Source organism: Protopterus annectens, chromosome 11.part0, assembly GCF_019279795.1.
Source record: "Protopterus annectens isolate FY-2018-M chromosome 11.part0, PAN1.0, whole genome shotgun sequence".
NCBI classification, from domain to species: domain Eukaryota; kingdom Metazoa; phylum Chordata; order Ceratodontiformes; family Protopteridae; genus Protopterus; species Protopterus annectens.
The window spans coordinates 300,591,750-300,604,796 of NC_056745.1; the positions used below are offsets into that span (position 1 = coordinate 300,591,750).

The following is a 13,047-nucleotide window of genomic DNA, read 5'->3' on the forward strand; positions in this document are numbered from 1 at the left end:
ATACGAGGTCCGCGACTTCTACTGACACCACGCTAAGGCCGACTACCGGCTCTCCGGTTCTCAGCGAGGCACCTACGCAGCCCCTGAGTACCGATGACACTTCATTACCGGTGTCTTCAGTACCCGAGGTCGCAGGCTCCTCGGTCCCCATTCCAACTACAGATACCGACGCCACTCTTGGCGGGGAAACGCAGAGTTTAGACAGGCCTGCCATTTCTCAAGGTGTCTTCAGGCCTTCCTCCTTCTCTATTAAAGCTTTCACAAAATCTAAAGCAGCCTTGAAAACTAAAAAACAGGGACCTCAGACCCCCTCTCAAGGCCCCATGCCTAAAAAACAGATGCTCAAAATGGCTGAGGATTTGATTACTCTTATCAGGGGTTCTCAACCCCCCCCCCTCGGACAAAAGGCCCAGATTAGAGGAAGACTACCCTTCCTCAGATCAAGCCTCTATTACCTCTGAACATTCTGAGGACCAGGACTATACCTATTCTCCTTTTGAAGACTCTGTTGCAGAGGAGTCTATTCCCTCGGTCTCCCCCCCTGAGAACTACTTTTTTGGGGAAACCCTGCATACTTTGAGGGAACACTTTCACTGGGAAGGCCAAGATTACTCAGATTCCAAGAAAAGGCTCAAGGATTTTCTCTTGCTCCCCCAGCAATAGGCCCCTGGCTATCCCTCCTGTTTTAGATACATTAGATGATGTGTACACAGAAGCCAGCCTCAACCCAGATTCTTTACCTCCAGCTCCTGTTAAACCAGACAGGTATTACCGGGTTCCTAATTCACACCAGTTCCTATACAAAAGCCATACTGCTGACCCAGAAACTATTTCACAGGGTCCCAAGGGAATTAAGGCCTCTACTGCTAAAAAACCATTACCTTCAGAGAGAGATTCCAGAGCTTTAGAAAGGTGGGGGAAAAAGGTGTATACCTCTGCCACCTTAACCATGAGGGCATTAAACTGTCAGTTTCATATGTTAAAGTATCAACAGTTTTTGTTATCTCAGTTGAAAAGCAAAATGACACAACCAGAACAACCAGATTTAAGAGTTTGCAGGATTTGTTGCATGGTGCAGAGCAAGTGGGTAAACATACCTTGCAGTGTGGTTTTGATGCTTTAGAGTCCTCGTGTAGAGCTGCTGTTACAGGGTCTGTCATACGTAGACATGCTTGGCTCAAAGAGCAAGCCTTACCAGATCATGTCAAAGCTAAATTACTAGATGCACCTCTTCAAAAAGATGTATTGTTTGGTGTTAAAGCTGAGGAGGTACTAAAGAAAATGGAGGAAAAAGCGAGATCAATGCAAACAGTGAAAGACTTCCTGCAGGTACAACCTCCACGTTTCAGCAGAAACTGGCCTTCAAAAAATTGGTCTTTTCCAGCCACGGACAGACCTCAAAGAGGCAGATACAGACGCCCGAGGGGTAGAGGGCAACCTCAAGGATCATTCAGAGCCAGACAATGGCAAGCACCAACCCCAAGAGGTGGAGAAGATAGATCACAGTCATTCAGAAAGCAGACACAATGACTTCCCCCTTTACCTGCCAAGCAAAGCTTTAATGGCAGCACCTTTGGGCGGAAAACTGGCATTATTCTCAAAAAATTGGCATATTGTCACAAAAGACAAATGGATTCTGGACATTATAGACAGAGGCTACAGATTCCACTTTCACACCCTTCCAAAAATGAGAGGCATGCCAAACCTGCCACAAAATCAAAGGGCAGAGGCACAAAAACAAATTTCAGCTCTCATGGACATGAAAGCTATTCAAGAGGTACCTGCAAAAGAACAAGGTCAAGGGTTTTATTCCAGACTATTCCTGGTACCAAGGAAAGACAAAGATTGGAGACCTATTTTAGACCTATCCATCCTAAACACATATCTACAGGTACCAAAATTCAAGATGCTCACATTACAGCAGCTTCTTCCCATGCTGGGCAAGGAGTCTTGGCTGGTAACACTGGACCTCAAGGAGGCATACCTGCATGTCCCTATCAGACAAGATTGCAGAAGATACCTCAGATTTCTTGCAGGTTCAACCCATTGTCAATTCTCTGCATTGCCCTTTGGCTTATCTACTGCGCCCAGAGTGTTTGCGAAATGCCTGGCATCAGTAATTGCCTTCTGCAGACTTCAAGGAATACAAATATACCCATATCTGGATGACTGCCTGATCCAAGCGGACAGCAAGGACATACTTCTGAAACACCTGGCGTTTGTAATAAAACTGTTGAACTTTCTGGGATACACAGTCAACAAAAAGAAATCAAAACTAATACCCTCTCAAAAAATAATTTTCCTGGGTGCCAGCTTGAATACAACCACCCAGATGGCCTACCTCACGCCAGACAAACAAGGGCAACTATCACAATACTTCAGCAAAATGGCAACCTTCACCAGGCTGACTGCAAGGAAAGTCCTGCAGGCTCTGGGATTCATGGCATCTTGCATCCTTCTGATCCCATGTGCAAAGCTGCATATGAGAAAACTTCAATGGTACCTAAAAAACTTATGGTCTCAACACAGCCACAGTTTGCAAACAATTATACCACTCATTCCATGTCTTCAAAAGGAATTTCTGTGGTGGGCTCAAGCATGCCAAAGAAACATAGGTCTCTCTTTCTGCGTACCTCAAGCAACTCAAATCATCACAACAGACGCCTCGGACTACGCCTGGGGTGCACACATGACAGATCGGTGCATTCAGGGAAAATGGTCCCAAAAAGAGAAGCACCTATACATCAACCAAAAGGAAATGCTAGCAGTGCAAAATGCTATTATGGCCTTCAAAGACCTACTGCATCCAGGCCAGCTATTGATAAGGACAGACAACACTACAGTGATGTGGTACATAAACAAACAGGGGGGGAACTCATTCATACCCTCTGTGCAGACTAGCCATGACCCTATGGAACACAGCTCTGGAATTGCAAATCCAACTTCAGGCACAATTCCTGCCAGAGAAGGAAAACACACTGGCAGACAGCCTAAGCAGAAATATGACAGATCCACACGAATGGAAGTTGCATCCTCAAGTTTTCGCAAAGATAACTCAGGCATGGAGACAGTCAGACATAGATCTCTTTGCTACCCACAGAAATTACCAATTGAAAAAATTTTGTTCAAGGACCTATCATCCACAGGCCTGGAAAGTGGACGCACTTTCTTTCAATTGGACAACGTTGACAGTCTATGCCTTTCCGCCTCTTCCTCTGCTGCCCAAAGTTCTATTAAAAGCCAGAGCAGAGAGGCCGAAAATGATTCTCATTGCTCCAGATTGGCCAAGACAGCACTGGTATCCGCTCCTGAAGAGCCTGACACATTCCCCACCATGGATCTTACCTCTAGTGCCTCTTCTGTTGTCCCAGCACAACTTCAAAACTCATCACAGCCAGCTCAAAACCCTAAATCTAGCTGCATGGAGAATCCCTTGATTTCCCAACAGACCCTCCTCTCCAAGGAGGTACAGGATGTCATCTTGGAGGCCAGAAGACCTTCTACTAGAAAAGCCTACTCCGCCAAATGGAAACGATTTTGTGCCTGGAATCAGAAAAAGGGCCAGAATCCTTGGGTAATAAATTTACCTCAAATTTTACAGTACCTAGCTGAGATGTTAAACAGTGGACTTTCCTTCTCCTCCATCACAATCCACGCTTCAGCCATTTCTGCACAGTACAACACAGATCCTCCTTTATTCTCTCATCCTCTCTTAAGACAGTTCCTCAGAGGGGCAAAGAATATAAAACCCCCAAGGAAACCACCAGTCCCTGCTTGGGACCTCAACTTCATATTGGAAAAGCTGACCCTTCGTCCGTTTGAGCCAGCTGCTTCAACAGAACTACAATACTTGTCATGGAAAACAGCCTTCCTTCTGGCTATCACCTCAGCACGCAGGGTTTCGGAACTACAGGCCCTCATGGCTGTGCAACCTTTCATCATTTTCCATCAGGACAGAGTTTCCTTATGAACCAACCCTACCTTTATGCCAAAGGTAGTATCCAGTGTAGCCTTGAATCAGACTATCCACTTACCTACCTTTTACCCTAACCCACAAAACAAAGGGGAAAGGCTACTGCATTCCTTGGACATTCACAGACAACTTCGTTATTATTTGGACAGGACAAAGCCATTCAGGAAATCCGAGCAACTCTCTGTGTCCTATGCTACAGGTGCTCAAGGAAAGGCTATCTCCAAACAGACAATCTCAAAATGGATAGCCCACTGCATACGCTTTTGTTACTCATTTCATGGAAAAGCTGTGCCTTCAAGCATCAGATCCCACTCCACAAGGTCCACAGCTACCTCTGCACCTTTCCTCAGGGGGGTTCCTACCAAGGACATTTTGGAAGCAGCCACTTGGAGTTCAGTGCACACTTTCTCCAAACACTGTCGCCTTCCACTTTACTCTAAATCTAGAGCGGGATTTGCCACAGCTGTCTTGCAGGGCATCCTTGCTCCTCCTAGTTCCACTTAGTGCCTGCCACCCCTATTTAGCTTTGGGATTCTTCCCATCTGTTATGACTGCAGCTGTATGCACGATGAACATAGTATAGTTTTGTAACTACCATAAATGTAGATGTTTGAGTGCTCATACAGCTGCAGTCCAGGTTTCCCCCCCCCTCCATCCCCTCTTAGGACAGGCCTTATGACAAACACCTTCTCATAGAACCTATTTGGGGTATTCTTTTATGGTGTATTTGCTTGCAACTACTGTTTTTTGATTATTCTATATTGCATGATTACATAAGTTTATGTTTTGCCTTCCTTCTGGGGGCACCTGACATCTGGGGCAAGAAAAACTGAAGAAGATGGTGTCGGCTGGCTCTTTTATACCCCTGCCGCACTGACGTCAGGGAAGAAGCGACGACAACCGACGCCGGACCTAGACTTTGGAATTCGGCCGACCGAGGACCCGCCTGACGGCAGGATAACCCATCTGTTATGACTGCAGCTGTATGAGCACTCGAACATCTACATTTATGGTAGGTACAAAACTGTACTTACTGTTTTCTTTTGCCCAAGTCATTGTGCTAGTAGTTTTTATACTTCGGAGTTATTTTCAAAAAATACTTGCTTAAAAATCTTTCTAACCTTCTGCCTATGGCTGTCCCCATAATTATTGAATCTAGATACCCACATCCTCATTTACAGCATTACATTACTGGAGTTTAAAAAATTCCTGCTGCAGAAAAAATGCATTAATGACCATTTAAAATAAACTAGGCTTTACCCATCTTAAAACACTTCTTTCTAATAAATTAAGCAATTTTTCTCACTACCACTTTTTATCCCAATATGTATGGGCATATGCAGTAAAAGAGATGGATGCAGTTGTTCAGGATATCTGAACAAATCTCTACATTTAACAGCATGTATGGTAGAAGTAAATGGATACATACATTTCAGGTATTGCACAAGTGGGCTTACTTTCCTAAAGGCAAGACACACTAGCCAGGACAAGTTCAAGCCTACAAATTTTACTTTTAGTAGAATCTCGTTTCTCAAACTCGGTTCAGGAACCATTGTTGGAATATATACCAAAATAGTGGGTGAAAACTGCATAATGCAGTGTCCTGTATTGTCCTCTGTTAGTCTTGACTAATGGATTATCCGTCCTTGTGGCAGATCCAAGCTGGCAACTTTCCACATAAATGCTTCTCCTCCACACTTGAGGTCCTCTTTTCTCCCATAGTGCAGTGCATATTTCCTGTTTGTCAGATCTTGTTTGCCACCATCTGCATCAGATGCAGTCTTCTTTGTAGCTCAGTTAAATATCTTTCTGTAGCTAGATGTTATTGCTTCTTGCTATTTCTCATTCTGAGGCCTACTCAAGCCTGCTGTTTTTTTTCTAATCAGTAATTTAACAAGAAAACTTTCTCTTTTTTCCTCTAGGTTATTCTTCACTTTCCTTTATCAAGTTTTTTCCTCCTTCAGATAACTCTTTTTCAGCAGTATCATTTGTATTTACCATTTTTCTCAGCATTAATGGAGAAAGTTTCGAAGGAGACTGATCATCCTCTCTCTTCTATTCTCATTCTCTCTGCTCTTGGCCTTCTGTCTTGTTCTCTTTGTCATCTTCCCTTTCTTTTTTCCCCCTCTCTAGAGGGGGACTTATCCTTAGCCAATTCTTCTGTAAGGCAGAGAGAAAGCTCTTTAAAATGAACTTGATCGATTCTTTCAATGAGAGACCTAGGATGAAAATAATTACAAGGGTAACATTGATCTTATAAGAGTTCCAGCCTCAGGCACATAATGCAAACCTCATATGTGTGCCCTGGGGTGGAATTAATCTTCTGTGTCTATGGCTGCTAACGTTGAAACCACTCTTAATTTCAAATAGGTCCCCAAGGAGAAGATGTCTTCTGACAACAGATCATCATAGAAGGAGCTGTCCTGGTTCTGGAGATCCAGATCTCCTTCAGTTTATCCCCTTAAGTCTACCAGGAATGTTGTAAATATTGCTTGGGAATGAATGATGAGGGCATTTAATCAAGGCTCATTTAGATATGGGTGTCATCCCATTCCCCTCTGTCTCTGGATTAGATTGGGTTGTCCCACAAATTCCTGTCTCTGTTGCTGTTTCCCCAGTGTATTTTATGGTGTCTTTAGCTTTGGAGCTGAAATCCATCCAGGAATATTCCTTATTGGTCTCTGTGGATCCCATCCAGTGATACTGGCTGTGCATCTGACGCAATTTAAATACCTTCAGATTTGACCATGTCTGGAAGCCAAGTGATCGAATCTAAGGCCTTGCGTGGTGCCATCTTGTTTGGCTCCATTCTCTGTATCGGTGATGTATGTTGTTGATATGTTGGCTCTGTTCTCAGCCCCAGAGCCAGCTAGTGTCGTAGTTCTGGGGTATCTCTTTTGCTGCCTTTATCTTCCTCTTTGAGGCAGAGATGGTTCTGGCTGGTCTGTTTTTTGTGCCATCAGGTCCATGTCAACATTCCAGTATTTTTTGAGAGTGTCATCACCAGTCTTGTCGATGCAGAAAGGGAAGTTTATCTCTGAACAGATTGGTGTCCTTTTCCTCAGTAAGGCCAAGAGTCAAAGTCTCCAAACATCGTCTTTCCAGATGCATGTCTGAATCTAGGTAGTAGGTTATTCCCTAAAATGTTTCTGCGTGAGGGTTGAAACTGTCGGAGGTGAGATGGTAGTGGTGGTTGTAAGGAAATTTAATAAACTATCGGAATATAGTGGGGACAAGGGGCACTATGAAGGGTTGTGGATTGATTGCAAAGTTGTTTTTTGTCCAAGTATTAATTTTATTTCATTTCAGTAAGACTTGTGTTTAGATGAGTTTTATATTTGCCTTTGAATGCAGTTGGCAGAGTTGGCATTTCTGTGGTGATGCTGGCCAGATACCTAAGACTGAGAAAAGTATGATGGTCCATGGGAACTTTTAGAAGTCTTCCATCGCCCCCAAGCACTGTCCTATTCATTGAGTTGATGCTTTAATTTGTATTTGAGCAAGGTGCAAGTATTTCTTCTGATTCTGCATTGCTTAATGGTAGTTTTTATAAAAAGGTGAATGAAGTTAAAGTGAATTAAAGTTGTTTTAACATCATCAGTATAGTACAGTGAGAGGACGTCTGTTCTGGCAAGTTCATTAAATAAGGTGATGTCGTTATTGGTACAACCTTTGCCTAAAGTATGTAGAGGTTTGGAGTATTTAAAGGACCAGTAAGAAATTACATCGCATTGGTTGCTGAGACTGTTGGGTAAGACTTTCATTTCAGATCAGCCTTTTTATGTTGGTTAGTATAACATCAAAAAGTGAGCCAGGGCTGTTTTTGAGGAATTCTGGGTGGAATGGGTAAGTTTGTTTAGGTTCATTCAAGAAGCAGATTGGTAGACTTGCTTGGATATTGTTGCCTGATAAATGAGATTAATGGTGTAAATGAACAGTTGAACAGCATTTTATTAATCTCTAATGGTGTTAGCTAAGAAGTGTGCTTCCTCACCCTTTTTCAACATAGACTCTGCTGGGAGGTACAGGCTGGTTGATATTTCACCCTTTAGATAGTGCATTTTCTTTCTTTTGTACATTGTAGATGTTAAGATTTTGAACCATTTCTTGGAAAGTACTTAAAGATGAGATGATGTAGCCCATCTGAAAAACAAAATTCACAAGTTGTGTCACTTACATTCATGTGAGATGTCTGACCATCACATTCCAAAATCTGCTATGGTGTGTTGCCTCATGGTGCTGGTAGTTCTGAGTATATTTGCTGCTGACTGATATCCTCTTCTGTTTGAGAAAATAACCTTTGTATGAAGGAACCAGCCAAGATAGCCATGTGAAGGCTTCTCAAGATGTCCTCATGTGGTTGCTTGAAAGGTCCTATGTAAAGAACACACTTTTATACTAGTTATTGTGTCATTATCTGGAGGCATTGAGTTAAAGTATTGTGATATTCCCCTGGAAGTTTAGAGTAGAAGTGAGTACCTCTGTTTAAATTTAAGGTAATGTAGAAGGAAACTGCTTTTGCTTTTGACATCCCTGATGAGACAGAGCAGAGGAGTTTGCTCCTGAGTATTTATTGCCATCTAACAGATTTCTTTTTTATCCATGATTTTCTGATTCAAACCATTTTTAGTGCTGAAGTTGTTGTTCCCACTAACGTAATTTACTTTGTCTAAGTCACTTCATTTTTGAAACACACACTACAGTTGAAACTCATTAGATCTCTCTTTTTAGTATGATTGTATATGTTTTGCAAATTTATTTTACTGGACTTGTGCCTCTTCTGCTGACTTAACTGTCCTTATTTGTGTATTTTGCTTAGATTATAAAGTCCTTGGAATCCTAAAGCGCCAGTTCCCAAATACTCCCTTGATAGGACTTACAGCAACTGCAACAAGTCATGTGTTGAAAGATGCTCAGAAAATTCTGTGCGTTCCAAAATGTATCACATTCACAGCTTCTTTTAATAGACCTAATCTTTATTATGAGGTATTTTTTTTAAAACTCTAAATTGCGTTATTTATTAGAAGTTATTCAAATACATGTATGCCTTTTATGAACATAGGTAAAAATGTATCACTTGTTAATTTTGCAGATACGGCAAAAATCGTCTTGTGCCCAAGATTTCATTCAAGACGTTGTCAAGCTCATCAATGGAAGGTACAGAGGACAGTCAGGTATTTCATAGCTAAATATGTTTGAGCTTTCTGGTTGTAGACTAAGACTTTAAAGCAGACTGTTCTCATCATAATGTACTCAGACAGTAACTATGTATTTCCTGACTATTCTTTGTCTTAGTGCATTTTGTTTTCATCATTTATATTGATGGATTTATCGGCAGTCTGTTAACAACTCATCAAAGAAATGTACAAATTATTTCAGTTTTTGCATATCTTGACATGCAAATGCTGATATTTTCTATCTTTTTTTCATTTCCTCAACTATTCTTTGCTCTAATTAAGAATCCATTAATCCTCTGCATTTGATGGTAAAGTTGAGTTGCCATTTTAGAATGTTTACCTGATGTGAGTTAGAATCTAAGTTTTGGTTCTTTTTGTTCTGTTTTTTTACATATATGTGTCCCTAACTGCCCCTTTAATATCTAAAAAAAGTCAGTGGCAGTTTGTGTAAGTTTATAAATAATTGGTTACATAGAAGTCTTACAGTCTTGGCAAGTGAGCAGGCCCAGTACTTTTATTTTGGTGTATGTATGTCCTAATGTTAACTTCTGGTGTGCTAATCATTTAAACATATAATTTTTTTTTCTTTGAGGAGATTTTCAAAATATCCAATGCATCCTTTTGCGCCTCAAGTGCAGTGATGCCCCAGATCCATGCTTTCTTTCATTAGTACATTTTTATATGGTAAGAAACATCATGATTAAACAGACTTTTAGCTAATGTAAGGAGAAACACTGCTCAGATTCTGCATATCCGAAATAGCAGTATAAGTTTATGCTGCCCCTTCTGACAGCAACTTGACATAAGTTTTAATGCTTGAAAGAAAAAGATACAAATGAGTAGGTAACTTAGTAACAAGAGCACAAGAGTATTTTGGTTATGAATCTATGTTTAGTCTAGCAGATGTTTGCTCATAACTATTCAACAAGGACCGAGTTCATCCCTTATCAGTGTTATTGTGCAACTTTCTTTTCCACATAGGCCAACCACAAGTATTTTGAAAGCTGTATTGAACTAGCAATAGCTCTTAAAGGGTTACGATTTTTCAAGTGCCCTAATGGTATTACAATCACTGATCTGTTTTTCAGTGTAGTGACTGATTTCTTTAATATTGCCGATTTACAACTACTTAAGTTATTGATGGAAAACAACGGTAAGAAAATGTTTAGTAAATTTTAAAGGTGGATGACTAATTGTGTTCACAGTTTACCAGCTGTAGTACTGAAGAGGTATACTACAGTATGGCATTGGAAGAAGGTGAAAAGCATGAAAATGCAGTTATTATGCGGAAGCATAATAAGCTGCTGAGAGATGCCACAGCATATGAAAGCAATCTTGCTTACCATTCTTTTGATTCAAGTAACAACAACAACAAAAATAAGAATAGGATTGGTAATGACTACAAAAACAATTATGCCACCTTAAAATCAGTACAGGCAGGGACTGTGATTGACAGGACTACCAACCAGTCAAGCTCGTCAAAGGTTATGATGAAATACTTCCATGCGGATGTTACAAATAACCCTTTAGCCAGGAAGGGGGGAGAAGCGAATGTGGAGGGAGACCCGGGAGTTGGTAATCAGACCACAGACCACTGAAAATGCCGCTATCAGTTTAAATATGGAGAATGGCGCCCAACCTAAGACTTTTTTACTGCAAAGAGACAAGGTACCAAGGATAAGATTCATAAGAACGAGGGGGCAAACGGGCTCAGACTCCTCAGTGGACAATTGAAAAGGTATAATGCTGAGACTTTTAGTATTATTAATTTGTCCCGATTTTGAATTAACATCAGTGCATTTGAAATTGGTAGGCAACTGCCTCAATTTTGTGCCAACGAGAAGGTCAGAAGTTACAAAAAGTGTATTAAAAACTTTAAACAATACACTCGCAAACTGAATTTGAACTTTTTATTTAAAAATGTGAAAACTGCAGTTAGTAAATATGTCAGACCATCTAACTTTACACCAGCATTGCATCATACTGTTAATGTGTTCGAGTTTGTGTCTTAATGATATAAAGGAAATCCTAAGTAAAAATAATAGGAGATGGTTTGATAATTTAAATGTAGATGAAAGAAGGGCACTTAATGAATTAAGATGCAATACCAATTTGAGGGTCGTGAAAAAAGATAAAGGTGGTAATCTTGCGGTAATGAACACAGACAAATATCTGAATGGTACGTTAGACCTTTTAAAAAATGTATGAGGAAGTATATATATGAGTGAAATTCAAAACAGTCATAGAAAAATACATGCATTTTTGTATGATGCATTACTGAGTAGTGAAATGGACCTTAGTATGTATAATGTTTGTATGGTGGAAAAAAATCTAAGGTGGGGGGGGGGGTGTTGTTTCGCATCCCAAAAGTTCATAAAGATTTAGTGAATCCACCTTTTAAACCAGTGGTTTCTTCTTCCAACTCTGTCACTGAGGGTATTGCCTTAGTTATAGATTCAGTTTTAAATCCAATAGTACAATGCTTACAATCATATCTTAAAGATTCCTGGGACTTTTTGGATATGTTTAGACAGTTTTTGGATGGATGGATTTAAATTTGATCCTAACAAGCATGTCATTTTTACATTAGACATGGACTCCTTATTCACATGTATTCCACACAACAAAGGTGTGGAATTTGTGAGGGAATTTGTATCTCAATACCCGACCCTATCTCAGCACAATATTAATTTTTATTGTAATACGATTGGTGTTCTTCTACATATTTTTTTTTTTTTAATACTACAAACAAAAAAAGGGTGTTGCAATGGGGTTCTCAGCAGCCCCTTCTTATGCTAATATAGTTATGGGATGATGAGAATTGGAAGAAATAGACAGATTTTTAAGATTTGTTATTACAAAAGGTTTGTTGATTACCTGTTTTTTTTTTTTATTATAAAAGGTACTGATCTTGATGTAGAACATTTAGTTACTGGTCATTAATGAGAAGTCAAGTTTTTTAAAGTTTGTTTTAGGAGATTTTGGTAGTCAAGTGAATTTCCTGGACGTACATTTAGAATGAGAGAATTAACAGCAACAATTTGAAAGTAGGATACATAGAAAGAATACTTTTGCAATTAGTTATTTCCATAACAAGAGCAATCATCCATTTTTCATTAAAAAGAATATTCGTAAAAGACAATACATACGGGCCAGTAAAATGACCAGCAATGACAAAGATATTATTGAAGAATTTAAATTTATAACAGGTTTATTTGTAAATAGGGGGTATAATGAGGGGTATCTTAAATCACTTAGTATTGACATTTTGAATAAAAGATATAGTCTTTACCCTGCTATACTTAAAATTTCCTATTGTAAGTAATAACGTTGATAATTTTTTGGAAAAGGGATCGGTGTGCACTTTGGATATGACCAGTTATAGTTTACAGATTAAGAATATAAGAATTGGAAGGTTTTAGAAGGTAATGTTGAGTTGTTCAAAATAGTGTGAAATAAACCCAATTTTGTTTATAAGAAGTTGTGGTTGAAGTATTCTTTATATTTCTTTTTGAGTCTTTATTGTGCTATTGGGGCCAATACCTATTGCTTTTTTGGTGTATATTGGTATTGGGTCATGGTTTATTGTTTTTACATTACAAAACAGCAAGTATGAATATTTTAAATCCCAAAGTATCTGGTTACAGTACAAAACATAAGAATGAAAAAATTGTTGTAATGAGAAAAACAGAACATACGTTTATGACAGTGCAATGAAAAACAGTGACATGAGTTGAAGAGAATGTTGTTGTGTCTTTCGGCTTTTCCCGGTTAGGGGTCGCCACAGCGGAACTCCGGTCCACTAATGCTTGGCAGTTGATTTTTGCATGCTGAGTTGCCAGCCCTAACGCACAACCTTCAACCAAGGTACGTCCATTCACGCATGCCTCCACGCAG

At 39.9% G+C, this 13,047-nt stretch overlaps 1 protein-coding gene across 1 annotated transcript in view; it reads left to right on the plus strand.

Moving 5' to 3' along the window:
* The window catches only part of RECQL (RecQ like helicase), a 608,801-nt gene that overhangs the window by 148,209 nt on the left and 447,545 nt on the right, over positions 1 to 13,047 (plus strand). Inside the window, exons 8-9 of the mRNA XM_044087808.1 lie at positions 8,793 to 8,959; positions 9,066 to 9,147. Coding sequence (XP_043943743.1) covers positions 8,793 to 8,959; positions 9,066 to 9,147 — 249 coding nt within the window. The remainder of the gene's footprint in view (positions 1 to 8,792; positions 8,960 to 9,065; positions 9,148 to 13,047) is intronic.